The 16,356-nt window shown below is 40.6% G+C and overlaps 1 protein-coding gene across 13 annotated transcripts in view; it reads left to right on the top strand.

Moving 5' to 3' along the window:
• ABI1 (abl interactor 1) overlaps positions 1-16,356 on the top strand; it is a 124,782-nt gene that overhangs the window by 10,011 nt on the left and 98,415 nt on the right. For 12 of the 13 annotated variants that reach the window (XM_045300199.1, XM_045300203.1, XM_045300200.1 and 9 more), the window contains exon 1: positions 907-1,124. The exons of the other annotated variant lie outside the window; for it this stretch is intronic. In XM_045300199.1, the coding sequence (XP_045156134.1) occupies positions 1,008-1,124 (117 nt within the window). In that variant the 5' untranslated portion in view covers positions 907-1,007. Of the gene's footprint in view, positions 1-906; positions 1,125-16,356 lie in introns of those variants that run through there. 13 annotated transcript variants of the gene reach the window in all.

Below are 16,356 nucleotides of genomic sequence, written 5' to 3' on the forward strand. Positions count from 1 at the left end.
GTGGGGGGTGGGGGGGTGTTTCTATTCTCTTGAGAACATCCTGCTTGGTAAAGTAGTGGGCCAATAAAAAAGGAGAAAGCTCTCAATTATGCGAACTGACCATAGTGGCTCTAACAATAGTACATACGTAAAAAATGATGCAGATGGTGCAGGATGGGCCAGTGTTTAGTTCTGTTGTGTAGGGTCAGAAGCAATTGGAGGGCACCTAACAAGGGCATGTGGTATAACTAATGATAACTCATTGCCATCCAATTGGTCCCGACTCATTACGATCCCATAGTGCACAATGCGGCTGGTGGCCTTGCAGTTAAAGTCGAACGCTTACCAGACAGTGCCACTAGCGTTCTTTCTTTTCTTTCAATCAACCAATTATAGAGTTATTACTGATTTTAAGTAAATGTACGAAAACAGATCACAAAAAGGAGACGGCCAAAGTGCAATCTTTTAACTCGAATACATCTTAAGTCAGGGAGTACCTGTGAATATTTGGAGTTTTCCAGGTGATAGCCCTTTTTAATACTAGTCACAGACTAGATGGCTCTGAATGACTGACATTTCTTAAAATTCCTCGGGTTGCACAGCCTTGGGAGTGCTTTGGGTGTACTATGTAGAATCATCCTGTCGCGCCATCTATCGGGCCGTCAGAAAAGGCCAGACCTAAAATCCCCATCCTAGGTCAAACTTCTCTAACCACGCTCCTCCAGGTTTTGTTTTTTTCCCCCCCGCTAGGCTAGGTAGCCTAGCTTGTCCGAGACTACAGTTCCCAGAAGCCCGTGGGTAATCTCGTTGCTTGGGAGTTAGGAATGATCGCGAGAAGACGTGGTTGGGGCGGCTGCGCGGAGCGGGTAGGGAGAGCAAGGAGGAAGAGGAGGAGGTACTGTCCCACAATACCAGGCGGGAGGGCGGGTAGGCGGTTTGTATCCGGGCTGTGAGGTGCTGGGTGCCTCCGCGGACCGGGCTGCCGCTGTCTCTTTAACGCGAGAGGAAGCGATGCAGAGGGGTGGAAAATGGCAGAGCTGCAGATGTTACTAGAGGAGGAGATTCCGTCTGGCAAGAGGGCGCTGATAGAGAGTTACCAGAACCTGACCCGGGTGGCGGACTACTGTGAAAACAACTACATACAGGTGAGGAGCGCGGGCGGGTGCGGGTCGGCCCGAGGACCCGCGGCTGGCCGCCGGAGTGACCAGCCCACTGGGCGGGGTGGGGAACTGCCTAGCCTCCGCTTCAACCCCAACCCCAACCCCACCTTCAACCCCAGCCCTGGAGAGCAAGTGGCAGGGCAGAGGGAGTTGGGCTGTGATACAGGAAGTGGCGCTGGTGGTCGAAACCCTTAGAGGGGAGGGAGCCCGAGCCCGCCGCAGCCCGCAGCCCGCAGCCCCCGGTCGCGCGCCTCCCCGCGGGCTCGGCCCCTCGGCAGCTCCCCGCGGGCCGCGCGTCTGCCCAGCGCCCCCGGCCCTGGCCGGGCCGGAAGGGACAGCAAAGCCACCAGCGTGAGGCTAGGGAGAAGTAGCAGACGGGAGAGGAAAAGCGGGGTGTGTGTCTGTCGGGGGAGGGTGCGGTGGGGTGGGGGCGATTATGTCAATTCCATCCAGAGGGTGTGTCTTTCATTTCTTAAAAAGAAAATTTGTCATGAGTCACATTTACACAGACCTCCCCGAGGAGACGGGGAATCGGGTGGGGAGTAAGGGAGGGTGTTGGAGAGAAGTTCATCTTAAATTCCTTTAATTGAAGGTTTGTAAATTTGCCTGCCTGCCCGTTTTTTAAGTCGGGTTTTCCCCTCCCGTCATGTTCACTTCCGCTCCACTATAATGTGATCTAGAGGTTGTTTAAGCTTGTCGTTATTGTACAACATGAACTATTCCGAACTATTTGGAAAAAATGGCTTGCTTACGTACTTTTCCCTCTCCCCCAAGTTCTTGAATTGTTGGCTTCAAAAGTAACAAAATAGAATGCGGTTTGCTGAGGCTTCCCTTTCCAACCCATGTAAATAACGTGTGTATAGAATGCGAATGCAAATGATCCCAAACCTTTGAACTGGTTGCTAGAATAGCTGTCATTGTAAATGTATTAGAAAATCCTTGGGACCTTATCTGTGTCAGATGCTTTTAATGACTGGAAGTGACTGTTGTATGTGGTAGTTTGGGTTGTAGATCTTTAACTGTGTAAACAACAGTTTGTGATAGAAACAAATAAAGCAGGAGTCCATTATCAACTTAATGTCCCCCCCACCCTCCCGTTTGCTTGTTCTTGGTGAGACATGACCAAAACCTGCTTTGAAAGGGTTATTGCTATTCCAGAAGTCAAGTATTTTTAGAAATGCCTCCCTTGTGATTATCATTTTTAAGAACCAACTTTCTGTGTTGGCAAATGCGTTTCCTCTTTATTTTTAGAGGGAGAAACTGTTTTTAGAGTATGTCAAATATTTCTCAATTTCTATATTAGTAACTTTGTATCATCAGTAGCCTTGGCGGGAGTTTATCTTCACAGATTCCCCCCCACCCACCCAAGCTTTTACTTTAGGAATTTTACTGATAAGGAAACTTGTTGAATGCTTGCATTTCCACCGCATTACTTGTTTCTGCAAACTTCATTGTTTAGCCTGAAACATCTTAATATCTAGCAGATATATGGATCTAGTTTGCAACTAGAGAAACGATTGGTAGTGTATTAAAAAAATGCAGCTTTTATTCAGGTTAGCGTGAAAAGCTTTAGAAGTGAGGTGGACTTTTCTTGTTGAAGGTTTTTAAAGATTGTGAAACTCAAGTGGGAGAGCATAGGAGACTAAATTGCCCCCGTCCTAGAAAAGCCGTTTCTTCGGTCTAGAAGTCAGAAGGCCAGTGCTGTGTGAGGGGAGGCTCCCTTTTGTTTTGCATGTTGGGAAATCTGACAAGTATATGGTGTGGTAACTTACATGTTGCCAACAGTTGGTAGCTGTAGACTTGTTTTAACCTGTTTGTTGACTATTTCTTGTTCAGATAGTTGAATGCTCTAAGGACTTTCTTGTTTTACTCCCTCTGATTCCTTTTCTGCTATTATCATGTAGTTCTGAAGCATTTGAAAACTTCATTGGTAATTTTCCTAATTAGATCAGTCCTGTAATTTCTCATAGTCGTTCATGTAAAAGAAGTATTAGTAACATGGTGTCAGGGTCACACAGCTGGTGGCCCTGAGGCTTTTTTTGTTTTATGGCCCTAACTTGACTCAAGTTGCGAACCATTGTTGCTGAATCAGTGCAAATAGTTTGTGCTCAACCACCAACCAACAGGTTGTTAGTACAAGTCCACCACACAGCATTGTGAGACAGGCTTAACCATTGAATTATATAAAGATCATATCCAACATAATCCTATGGAACTCAGTTTTATCCTTTTTTTTTTCTTATAGCAACATTCCATCATTTAATTGTGTTAAGCACACTTGTACATATGTTGCCTTCAACATTCTCAAGACATTTTCTTTCTGCTTGAGCGCTTCTTTTTTTACTTCCCTCCCACCCTCTTGGATCCTTGAGCAATTATATATTATTATTGTTATTTTGTATTTAGTTTTATCTTAATATATCCAGGTCCCCCTGAGTGGAAATCAACTAGTTAGCAACAGGCTTTTTTTTTTTTTTTAATTTGACTTGTGGGGTTTTCTCATCCAGTTAATGTTAGCTGCTGTTGAACCAGCCTCCCCCTCATGGTGACCCCATACACAACAGAGAGAAATACTGTTGAGTCTGCAGTGTCCCCATCCTCATGAGGGCTGTGGATGGGACCATTGCGATTCAGAGTGCTCTTATTGGCTGATTTCAGAAGCAGATGGGTCAGTCACCAGACATTTCGTAGTCTGACTTAGTCTGGAAGCCCTGCTAGAACTTGCCCAGCATCATCTCCATTTTCACCTGCCCCACCACCATGGGGTCGATTTTGACTCATAGTGACCCCGTACAGGGTTTCTGAGACTGCAAATCCTAACAAGAGTAGACAGCCTCATCTTTCACCTGCTGAGCAGCTGGTAGGTTTGAACTGGCAACCTTTGGTTAGTAGCCTTAATCTTCGGTTCTGCCAGGGCTCCTAACAGCATGCAAGATGAAATTCACATGCAACCATGATTAGCTTAATAGTTAAATAGTTCTTTTAACATGGGGCTGTCTTATCAGGTCACTAGCTCCCTTCCTAAGGGTCTCAGGCAAGGTGAAGAAGATGAAGACTGATTCGTTTTGGGTAACTGGTGTATATTTAGGGGTACTTAAGCCTTTGGTATCAGCTCATGTCCCCCAGCCCCCCAAAGCATTCAAATTTTATTTTGTTATTTTCCCACAATTTTGAAGTGCAGTACAGTTCTTTGGGTTGTAGCACAACTGAGCCTTTGGAGCATTTGATTAGCTCCTTGTGTTTTAACTATTAAATTGCATTATTAATAGCAAGCTTTTTTATAAGATTGCATAACCTTTAACAAGATAGATTTTTAAGTTATTATGGGGAAAAGATAATTAGAAACAGAAAGTTAGAAAGATGTATTAATGAAGACTTTGAAAAAGTTTTTGCCTTTCCTCCGTTATCCTTGGTATGACCAGGTTGGATTTTTCTAGTGGGTTATGTTGCGAATAGTTACTCTAACTTGAGCACATGTTCATTTGACCAGTTTCCTTTGCTTTATTTCAGGGTTCGCACTGCCTTTTTTGTGGGAACTATTTTAGGGAGTAGGAAGGGAAGCTAAGTGACAAAGGGTGAACAGTGCTCAAGCAAGCTTTCTCAGGATGCAAATTGCTAGCTTGGGCAAGGACAGAAAGTCTTCTGTGTAGCTTCCCTTTTTTTAACTTAATTAAAAAAAAAAAAAAGAAAACATTTTGCCTGGAATTCCACCAACCAGAGTTTCATTTGAGTTAAACAAGTATATTCTAAAGTCTGGAACTGTAAAGGGGATGCTGTTGGTAGCATCTTACTGTGGATTACTTAGCTTTTTGCCTGTTACTTTAGTTGATGCTCGTTTGCTTGTTGTGCCCATTTGATCTTAGAATTAGAAGACAGGTGATTTTTGAGCAGGTGGACTTTGAATAGGTAAAAGCTAACATCTCTGGTACTGTTCAATTTATGGTGGCTCATGACCTGTCAAATTATTATTATCTTATAATATTTTGTCTTTTTTTTTTTAGGTAGCAGGCTAACAGTTAAAGGTTCAGAGAAGTTAAATATCTAGCTTAAAGTTACATAGCTTGTAGTGACTAAAGTAAAACCAAGATTTTCAATTCCAGATTCTCTCCCAAGAAATTCTCAGTGGTGTGTGTTTATTTAGCACAGTGTCAGGATTAAAAAGGATGTGCAGACAGGGTAATAAATGACACTAGAGAGTGATATAATTACTTTTTTCATGATTATTTGCTTTGCCATAGTCTCTACTGGTTGTACCTTACTAATTTCTCCATGATAGGCAGTACTCCTTTACAGATAAGGAACTTCAGACCCAGAAAAGTTCTTTAAGCGTTTTTTTGTTTGTTTGAGTTCATTAAGTTTTGTTAGCTCATATAGTTAGTAATTGGCAATCAGGATTTCTGCTACATAGACTTTCATATAAGACTTCACATGTTAGGTATTGTATGTTGTGTAATGTTATGTATCGTCTAGAACTCAAGACTAGTTCTGAGATGACATGGAACAAATCAACTCTTGCTGGGCAAGTGTGGGAACATAAACTATTTTATCATTGTTTCTCTTGACAATGCACTCTAAATTCTAAGTTCCAAATACAAGAAAAGATGTGCTTGTAATTTGGGGGACTGCTGTAATTGTTGCATTGTGGAACTGCAGGATGTGGAGGCTGGTTTTTCACTGAGCTCTATGGATCCTTTTCCTTTCTTCCTGCCTGTCTTTCCTATTTAATTCAGCTTTGCAATTGTGATAAATTTTATATAAGAATCAGTAGAGTTTAGCAAAGAATATCATTTCAAGTAGCTTCAATTTCAAAACAAAGCAGGCTCTCAAGATAATCAAAGCGAATGAGGAGATTAGGGTACTACTATACAAGAATAAGGAGCCCTGGTGCTTATGCTTTGACTTATTAAGCTGCTAACTGCAAGGTCAGCAGTTCTAAACCACTGGCCACTCTACAGGAGGAAGATGGGGCTTTCTACTCCTGTAAAGAGTTGTGGTCTTGGAAACTCACAGGGGCTGTTCTACCCTGTCCTGTAGGCAATGATTTTGGAGCGTTGGTTGGTGGTGCTTTAGGTAGACATTGGGCTGTTTACCCTAAAGATGAAGCTGTCTGCTCCCATGAAAATTTACTGATTGGATACCTTATATATAGGGTAATTATGAGTTGGAATAGTTACAAGGTTTCTAAGTAACAAAATATTTTAAAATTTTTTATTAAATACTTTTATTGGGAGCTCTTACATCTCTTATCACAATCCATACATTCATCCATTGTGTCAAGCGCATTTATACATATGTTGCCATCATCATTTTCAAAACATTTCCTTTCTACTTAAACCCTTGATAACAGCTCCTCAAGTAAAAAAATCTTTATGGGAACAGACAGTCGCATTTTTATGGTGGCTGGTGAGCTTGAACTGTTGACTTTGTGTTTAACAGTCCTATGTTAAACAGTCCTACAGCACGAGACCGGGGCTCCTGATTCTTGTATAGTAGTACTTTGGGTCAAGAGTTAGATTGCTAACTGCAAGGCCAGCAATTTGAAACCACCAGTCATTCTGCGGGAGAAAGACACGACTTTCCAACATCTTTCTGTGATGATTTTTATAAATTTTGTTAAAGTTATGATTGGTGTGTGAAAGAAATAGTAGTCAAACCCCAGGGAGCCCTGGTTTTCTGTCTATAAAGAAAAATTAACAGTCTCGAAAACTCACGGGAGCAGTTTAACCCTGCCCTATAGGGTTGCTGTGAGTCAGAATTGACTCGATGACTATGCGTTTTAATAGTGAAACCTCAGAATTACAAGCATTTTAAACACCTTAATATTTAAGACACTAAAAAAAAAAATATTTAAGACACTGTTCTAAAAAATAAGTTGTTTTTTTTTTAAGTATAGCATTAAGAAGATAAGATCCTAGAACAATGATTGTTTCTGCTTCTGGATGAATAGCGAAGGGGGTTGTGGCAATGTGTGTGTGCAAAAGCAGATACCTACATCTTATGGGGGGGCAGTTATGGAAGTTGCTGTCTTAAGTAGCACTTGCTATATCTAGGTGCTAATATCCATTGCAATAGCTACACAGAACTCAGACAAATTCATGATTAAAGGGTTTATTGAGGAAGTGAACAAGTTGTAATGCCAGGGAGAAATGCTCAACATAGAGTTGTTGTGGACTTGTTACAAAGTTCCTTCAGAGTTGCTAACGGATGCCCAAAGGGTACCCCACTATGCTTTATGCCTCAACCCCAAAGCAGTAAGCCCTAACTGTGGGTCAGCAAGCCCAGCTCCCTGAATTCCACAAGCCAGCCTCTTGCATGAAAGTACGTAGCCTTACTTGCTCCATGGACTGGGAAGCCCGCCTACCATTCTGTTCCATGCGCTGGCTCAAGGTTCTGCTGCTGTTCCTCTGATGTCACAGCTGTCTTCTCAGTGCAGGAGGTCCACTATGCATGGATTTCCGGTTCAGAGAACATGCTCCACTCCTGGCTCTTGCTGGTAACGAGTTCCCTCCTCCTACTTCTTAGATGGCTCCTTTCATACACCGTAAGATGACACTCCAGGGAAGCCTGTTCATAGAGTGGTTGGTGTGATGGAACTGCCGACCTCTCTATTAGTAGTTGAGCGCTTAAACACTGCACACCAGGACTTCTTCATGATAAAGTATCAAGACACTGAGTCTGTTTTTCAGGAATTGATTTAACTTAAAAAATTCTGAAATATTCAGTAAGGCTTACTGAAGAGTAAAAATAAAAGTGAAGCTATATTAAAATACCTTAGTCATCATACTCTGATTAAGTATTTAAATATAAACCAGCAGTAATCAAAGTTCTGGTATCAGGACCCCTTACTTAAAAAAATTGAGGACATAGAGCACTTTTTCTTATAAATGGGTTATACCTATTGGTATTCACTGTATTAGAAATGGAAACAGAAACGTTTAAAACATTTGTTAATTTATTTAAAAATAACTAATGAATAGTAAACATAATAAAACTTAACATTTTCTTTTTTTTTTTTTAAACTTAACATTTTCAACATAGCATGTTTTGGGAAAAATTATTTCCCAAGCAAAGGTTGTGAGAAAAACGACACTGTTTTACATTACTACTTATTGACTAGCTAGTAGAAAACAATTGAATTATATGTACTTCTGTGTTCTGAAGAAAATTTGACCTCATACAGATATATAACTGGAAAACGGAATTGGTACTCCATTTGTAAAAGAGTCTGCACACCTGATTGCGAGGATGACGCAGGACTGGGCACTGTTTCCTTCTCTCGGACTCATAGAGGCTTTCTGAGTCAAAAATAACTCCGTGGCATCTAATAACACATAATTATGGAACATTCTCTTAAATTCTTCCTAAAAACTGGGCAGGTGATAGTTTCTTTTGGGAAAAAGGAACTTTACTGTGTTTTAGGTGAAAGTTTACACAGCGTATTACATTTTCTCAGTGTGGCCACATTCTCATTATTTCCAGGGTGGCAGTTTCTTAAAGGTTACTTGCATTGTGGACTCTGAAGCCGTATCAGGGAACATTTTATTCTGTTGTATTAAAATCCATTGCATGGGTCATTTGGAAAATATTTGTTGTAAATGTATGTGAATCTTCTGAATGTTGACACATCTAGTATGAAGAAAAATCATACTAATCTCCCCACAGATCTCACCAGAAGGCCTTAAATACCCAAAAGCTCGTAGCCTCACAACAAAGAGCACAGGTTTTCCAAAATTCTAATTTTTTGCTTGAAAGGCTCAATTTTATTACTGGTAATAAATCCTGCCTGTCATTTTCTTTGAAGTGACAAACTCACTTTGGTAATTTCCTGAAGGATGCCTGCACACACTGAACTTTGAATAACCATTCATTTTTAAAAGTTTGCTTGTCATTCATTTTTTAAAGTAAAAAGGGTATACTGTGAACAAAATGGCGTAGCATGCAGATCAATTTTAATCAAATATGCAGCCAAAATGCTTTATGTGTACTTCCCATTTTATTCCACCTGTTATTAGAAAAATCTTCCAAGAGTTAAAATTTAATGAAATAATCTTACAAATGCTTTATCAAGAATATTTGTAAATGTTACTGGGTCTCTGGGGTGTTTGGCAGTGAAAAATAGAAACACTATGTCCACGTTTGATGTCATTGCTTTGATTTTTGCTCACCTTTTGCTTTTTGCTTTTGCACCTTGACTGCAGGTGACAACAGAGAGAATAAGGCAATATTATTTTAGCAGTATTATGAATGTAGTTTTGACTAGGTGAACCTCCAGGCATGGCATCAGGGATCTTTTCAGAGCCACAGACTACACTATGAGAATCTGCGATAATTAAGGAGTGGGGTGCAACGGGCTACGGGCTACCCAATGAGCTGCGAACTGAAGGTCAGTGGTTTGAACCAACCAACCGCTTCTTTGGAAAAAAGATAAGGCTTTCTGCTCCTGTAAAGAAAGATGTAAAGTCTCAAACCCAAAGGGCCAGTTCTGTCCTCCCTCTCAGGTCACTGTGAGTCAGAATTGCCCAGATAGCAGAGTTTGGTTTAGTATAGATGGTTGTAGACTTACTGTCAACTACGTTTCTGATTAAAGTAGCTTGGATATCATAAAATTTTACAGTTCTTTGTTTTAGGAATTCTCTTAGCTATGAAAACCAGAAACCAGACCCATTGCCACCATGGCAATTCTGAGTCATTGTGACCCAGTAGGATAGAGTAGAACTGCCCCTTTGGATTTCTAAGACTGCAAATTTTTGCTTGGGCAGACAGCCTCACTTGTGTCCCCCCCCCCCTCCCCCACCAAGTGGCTGGTGGGTTCAAACTGCTGATCTTGTAGTAAAACCGACAACAGCATCAGGGCTCCTTTTCTTAGTCATCTTCCCTGATAGCTAGTTTGGACAGTGTTTAAGATATTCTGGAACATATTAACGATCTGTATCATGTTTCAGTAGCTCTGGTTTTAAAATTAAACGTATTTTTTTTTGTTTGTTTTAAACATTTTATTAGGGGCTCATACAACTGTTATCGCAATCCATACACACATCAATTGTGTAAAGCGCATTTGTACATCATTCTCAAAACATTTTCTCTTCACTTAAACCCCCACATTAGGTCCTCATTTTTCCCCTGCCTCCCGGCTCCCCCCTCCCTCATGAGCCCTTGATAGTTTATAAATTGGTATTTTGTCATATCTTGCCCTGTCTAACGTCTCCCTTCACCCACTTTTCGGTTGTCTGTTCCCCCAGGGAGGAGGTCACATATAGTTCCTTGCAATCGGCTCCCCCTTCCCTACCCATTCTCCCTTTACCCTCCAAAATTATACGTATTTTAAAATTTTCATAGATTAGTTTTCTCCAGATTTCACCCATACCAAATATATTTGAATATATTTAATCCATGGACAATTATTAAAATCATTTTTTGTATGCAAAAAGAAATGCAATTTTAAACGACAGTCTAATGAGTCAAAAGACATTATAATGATTTGTTTCCAATTGAGTATGTTTCAGGTTAGATTTGAAGGGATTTATTGTTGTTGGTTGATCCATAGGATATATCTTCCTTTTTGTATTACTTGGTATATTTGCATCTTCAAATAGAACCCAACTAAGTTGATATAATGAGGAAAAAAGAACTTTTGTTTTAGCTGTTCCCTGATTCTCCCTTCTGCATTGTGTATTTTGTGCTCTCTTTTTTTTAACTAAAATATTATTTTATTGGGGGCTCTTACAGCTCTTGTAACAATCCATACATCCGTTGTATCAAGCAGATTTGTGCATATGTTGCCATCATTATTTTCTAAACATTTATTTTCTGTGTGCCCTTAGTACCAGCTCCTCTTTTTCCCCAACCTCCCCACCCTTGTGATCCCTTGATAAATTAGAAATTATTATTATATTCATATCTTACACCAATGGCTGTCTTCCTTGCCCCCATGGTTTCTGTTGTTCGTCCCCCTGGGGCGGGGGTGGTGGTGGTTATGTGTGGATCTTTTCAATCAGTTCTCTCTTTCCTCCCTCCTCTCCCCTCCTTCCCCTTCCCCTCCTGGTTTATCGCTACTCCCATTCCTGTTCCTGGATTCCTTGTGTTGTGATAAGACTCTGTACCTGTGCACATGCTCTGGTCTAGCCTGAAGTGAAAAGCTGGACTGGGGTCATGATAGTGGCGGTTAGTGGTGGTGGGGTGGGGGGAAGGGGGTGAAGACTCAAGGAAGCAGAGGAATATTATGTGTTTCTTCGGTGCTATACTGCACCCTTGTTGACTCATCCCTTCCTTGTGACTCTTTTGTGAGGGGATATCCCCATTGTGTACAGATGGGTTTGGGGTCTCAGCTCTGACTCCCCTTGTTCTTAACAATATGGTTTTTGTTTGTTTTTTGTGTTGGGTCTTTTGGTCCCTGTTAACCTGATCTCGTGAACACCTCATGATCACACAGGCTGGTGTGCTTCTTCCATGTGTGCTTGTTGCTTCTCTGCTAGATGGTTGCTTATTTAACTTCAGGTTTTTAAGACACCAGACGCTGTATCTTCTGATAGCCATAAAGCTGGGCACTATCAGCTTTCTTCACCACATTTGTTTATGCATCCATTTCGTCTTAAGTGATTGTGCCGGGAGGGTGAGCATCACAGGATGCCACGTTGTTAGAAAAGTGTTCTTGCATTGAGAAGAGGGCATGAGCAGAGGCCCAATATTTTATGCTTTCTGTGAAAAAAGGCTTCATATTAATCCATTTCTCTTTCAAGCTATTATTCTTTCATAAGATTGAGAATCCTTTTCTTTTTGGTTCTATGTACCATTAAAATTAATAATATTCAGACAAACTGGTCAAGCGCTTATTTTTTTGAACAATAAAAGATTTCTGCCAAATTTCTAATAGCACTTATAATAAGTGCTCAGTAAATGGAATTGTGTAAGGTGCATGTTATTTGCTTCTCTGTTTGACAGAGCACTGTTATTTAATTTGTCACCTATTCGTTATTCACTAACTTAATGCCTATTATGGGCCAGACTGTTTTGATAGTCAAATATAATCTCTGCTCACAAGGAATTTATAGATGGCTTCCCCCACCAATGAAATTACTAGAGAAAATATAAGTTGACATGAGTGTACAAGTAAATCAAAGAGGATTGCTCCAAAATTGTGGAAACCTTAAAAATGTGAAGCTATGATTTCTTGCCATATCCACCATCGAAGTTTCTAGATTTAGGAAGACAGTGTTTCCATTGCTAACCCTTCTGTAAAGGATTCTACACGCTTTTATACCATTTCCAAATGGCAGTTTTGACATTCTGGAGGAACTCAAATTATGTTCCTTATGAGTGTTCTTCGAGGGTGGGGAACGAAAAAAGGAAACATGCAGAGGCTAGATGAACGCTGTAGGATGGATGGGGTAAGATTTCTAAATGTGCTGCAGCCTTTCAACTTTCGAAGAATGAGCAGGTGATGATAGGACTGTGGGGTGTGGGGAGGGGATTCCTTGGTGCAAGTTTCTTGACTTTTCTCTCCAATGTAGTTCTCCATAAATGTGTGTGTGTATGTGTGTGTGTTTGTAATTTCTATTAAACTTTTGTGATTGTTCTGTCCTTTGAGAAAATTTAGCAGGATTTTCTCTCCCCAAACTGTTTTAATAACGTCCTGAACTGACCTCTCTGCCTTGAATTAAAAAAGTTCCATGAACTTTTTTGAAGCCCCCCTGTATAGCAGGGCCCCCAATCTAGCTTGGCATGTGAAAGAAGTAATGTTGAAGTTGAGAACTGCCAAGTGAATATACGTGTATATTAATCAAACTGGGATGGGGACTGCAAGGATGGGCTGTGGGGGAGCGGAGCATTGTTCCTACCAAAAGGAACTGCACATGCACAAACCAGTAGGTGATTAAAGTCCAAGTGTTGGCGAACATGGCTATACTTTGTACTTTAGGGTACTGAGGACAGAGAAAGGGGTGGGATTAGAGAAGAGGCAGTAGGGATCAGATCAAAACCAGCCTTTATGGACTGTGTTAATAATCTTTGTTGTTTTTCTGAGGCTGATGAGAAGACATTGAAACGCTTTAAGACATGGGATGGTGACATTATCATTTTTACTTTTTAAAAGAATACTGTTGTTCTAGAGTGGAGAACAGATTGGAAGGAGGCTTAAGGACAGATTGGAAGCAGCTCAAGAAGACACTGGGGGATATCTAAGGTAATACCGTAGATTGAGCTCGAGGTGTTGATAGTTTAGACTCCAGTGGTGGTAGGTTATCTGGTGCCTCTAGTGTCTTGAATCCTGGTGGTAGGCTGTGACTCCCCCCAAAACAAAACAACAGGGAAGCTATATTGTTAGGTGCTCTTAAGTCAGTTCTGATTCATAACAACTCGATACAACAGAAGGAAACACTGCCTGGTGAAGCTATAGGGATGTGTGAATAAGGTGCTAAATAATGAAACGTGTTGTGATAGCTATGTATTAAACATAAAAGTTATGTAGAAATGTGCTTGACGCAATTGATGTATGTATGGATTGTGATAAGAGTTGTATGAGCCCCCAATAAAGTGCTTTAAAAAAAAGAGTTATGTAGAAATTACTGAGCGATACATTATAAAGCATGAAGTCTAAAGTAGAGAAAATTGGACTGTAGTATTTATATTTAATTGAAGTAATTGTTATTTATTTAAAAAAATTTTATTGGGGGCTCGTACAACTCATCGCAATCCATCCATCCATCCATTGTGTAATTGTTACTTTCGTAAGGTTTTACAGTTTGGTTTTCTTAGAATATTGTTTATGGAAAGAGAAAATGTCAAGCAGCAGGATTTTTTTTTTTTTTTTTTTTGCTTTTTAAAAGAGCACCAAGCTCACATCAACCTGATAAAGGATTTTTGAGGCTTTGGATGTTTACTGAAGCAGGTAGTAGCTTCATCGTTCTCTCTTGGAGCAGCTGGACCAGCTTGAACTGACAATCTCGTGGTTAGTTGTCTGATGCTTGTTTGACAGTGCTGCCAGGTAAGCTGATTCTTGTAAAAGGCTAAAATAAGTGTATTTAAAGCAAAATGCAAACTTGTCCTTTTCCTGTCGTCAAATTTCCTTTTCGTTCCTCCCCCTCCTCTAACTCTCATCAAGTTTGTCTTGTAGCCTTGGAATTTTCATGCACAAGATGGGGTGGTTTAGGAAGATTGATCTACAGGATGGATTGGAGAAGGGAGACTCAATACAGAGTGACCAGCTAGAGGGCTGTTACAGCTGTCCAGATGTGAAGAGTACTTCTTGGATCTCTCCTGTGAGGTTGAAAAGGAAGGACTAACCAGGAAGTTTTGAGTGGAGGAAATATGGTGGTGGAGGAATGGGCCACAGCATAAATGATTTATTTTACTTATATCCATTCTTCTCCAACATAAAGCCGACAGAAGGTAATTTTCTGTCACAAAAGTGCATCTATAGACCACTTCTTTTTCAGAGGTTAGAACACAGTAGGTTCCAGCTCTACACTCCACAGCTGAATTGATTGGCGGAGGAGTGGGTTGGAGAATGGGAATATGGCTTGATTGTTAGCTGGCTGTGTGAGCAGAAAGGGAGGGAAGGGGGGAGGAGGAGAAAAAGGGATTCCAAGGTCTCTAGATTTACTGTTGGGGCAGGAGGTTGAAGTGCAAGTGTTCTTTTTAACGTTAATTTTGCTAGTCTGTTATTATAGAGGGTTAACATTTTTATAAGGAGCCCTGCTAGTGCTGTTGGTTAGGCTTTGGACCACTAGCCATTAGGCCAGTAGTTCAAATCCACCAGCTGCTCCTTGGGAGAAAAAAACCTGTCTGCTTTGGTAAAAATTTGCATCCTTAAAACCCTGTATAGGGTTGCTATGATTTGCAGTCAGTTCAGTAACAGTGGGTTTTGGCCTTTCTATACACTTAAAAGTCAGTTTTAGAAATAATTTCAGAGTATATAGTACTTATATTTGGATCAGAACTCTGTCCCTGTTGGGAAGAACTTTTAGAGAGAATTTTAAGAAACTGCCCATGATCCTGTGAGGTTGAAAAGGAAGGAATAGAACCAGGAAGCCTTTGCAGTCGCAGCTTTTGAAGGTGCAAAGAAGGCTCCCCTACAGAGTGAGTTTAGCCAAATCCTGAGTTAAGAGTTGAGGGGCAGAGGAGTTTGGGAGCTCAGAAAACATATAGCAGGAGCGGCATCTACCCGCAGGCACGTGGAGCAGAGCTTCTGAAAGTGTTAGATGTGCTTTCTGCATTTCAGGATATGAAGACATGTCCCAGACAAAAAGACATTGTAACCGCCGTCACTAAACTTGGAAAAGTAGGTTAGCCTTTTACATGTTCTAATACAGGGGAATCATATTTTAAATTCCACACTGGTAAGATGAAATTATGCTTTTGCTATGTCTTGACATCTATTCTTTTGTAGATGCATTTGACTACCTAAGTGCGAGAGAAATGAGTTATAGGCCCCAAAGTATCACTTGTATGAGAATTGAGTGTCATAACTTAGGCCTTGCTTGTATTAGTGGATTATTATTAGTATTAATATCTTGGTACATATAGTCACTTATTTCCAATTCAGGCATGCATTTCTTCTGCCCGTCTTTGATAACATTGCAGTTAAACTTTCAGGCCCATTTATCTCATCTCCCTAACCCTCCCACCCCCTAAAATACAAAAGGTAACATGATATTATATTAGGAAAATTCTGCCTCTTTTATTTTGGGGAGTAGGGTAATGATGGAGAGTGGGAGTTGTACTAAAGGATTAAAGTGCTAGTTGAATATGATGCCTTTACATCCCTGGGAAAAATTTTAATAAAACATTCCTTTACAGTCAATTCAGAAATCAAAGGGGAAAGTTTACTTTCACTATAATGTTTTGACTTGATGGATACTATAAATCACAAAATGATAACTGTTTATATTTCTGGCTATCTGGAAGTCAGAGCCACATGTCTGGCCCCAAGTTATTCAGTAGTGTACTCCTCTGTGGTCTCTAAGTTAACCTCCTTTTGTCTGTTACTGAATATCCTGATTTCTGCCTTGTATATTTTCATGTTTTAGTGTCCACATTTTTGTACAAGGAGCCCTAGTAGTGCAATAGGTTATGAATTGAGCTGCTAGCCATAACGTCAGTGGTTTGAACCTCTAAGTAGCTACGCAAAGCAAAGATGAGGCTGTTTACAGATATGCTGTAAAGATTTAAAGCCTAGAAACCTACATGGGCAGTTATGATATGTCCTATAGGGTCATCGTGA

Source organism: Echinops telfairi, unplaced genomic scaffold (genome assembly GCF_000313985.2).
Source record: "Echinops telfairi isolate 266 unplaced genomic scaffold, ASM31398v2 ScPeMD7_7461;HRSCAF=8499, whole genome shotgun sequence".
Classification (NCBI taxonomy): domain Eukaryota; kingdom Metazoa; phylum Chordata; class Mammalia; order Afrosoricida; family Tenrecidae; genus Echinops; species Echinops telfairi.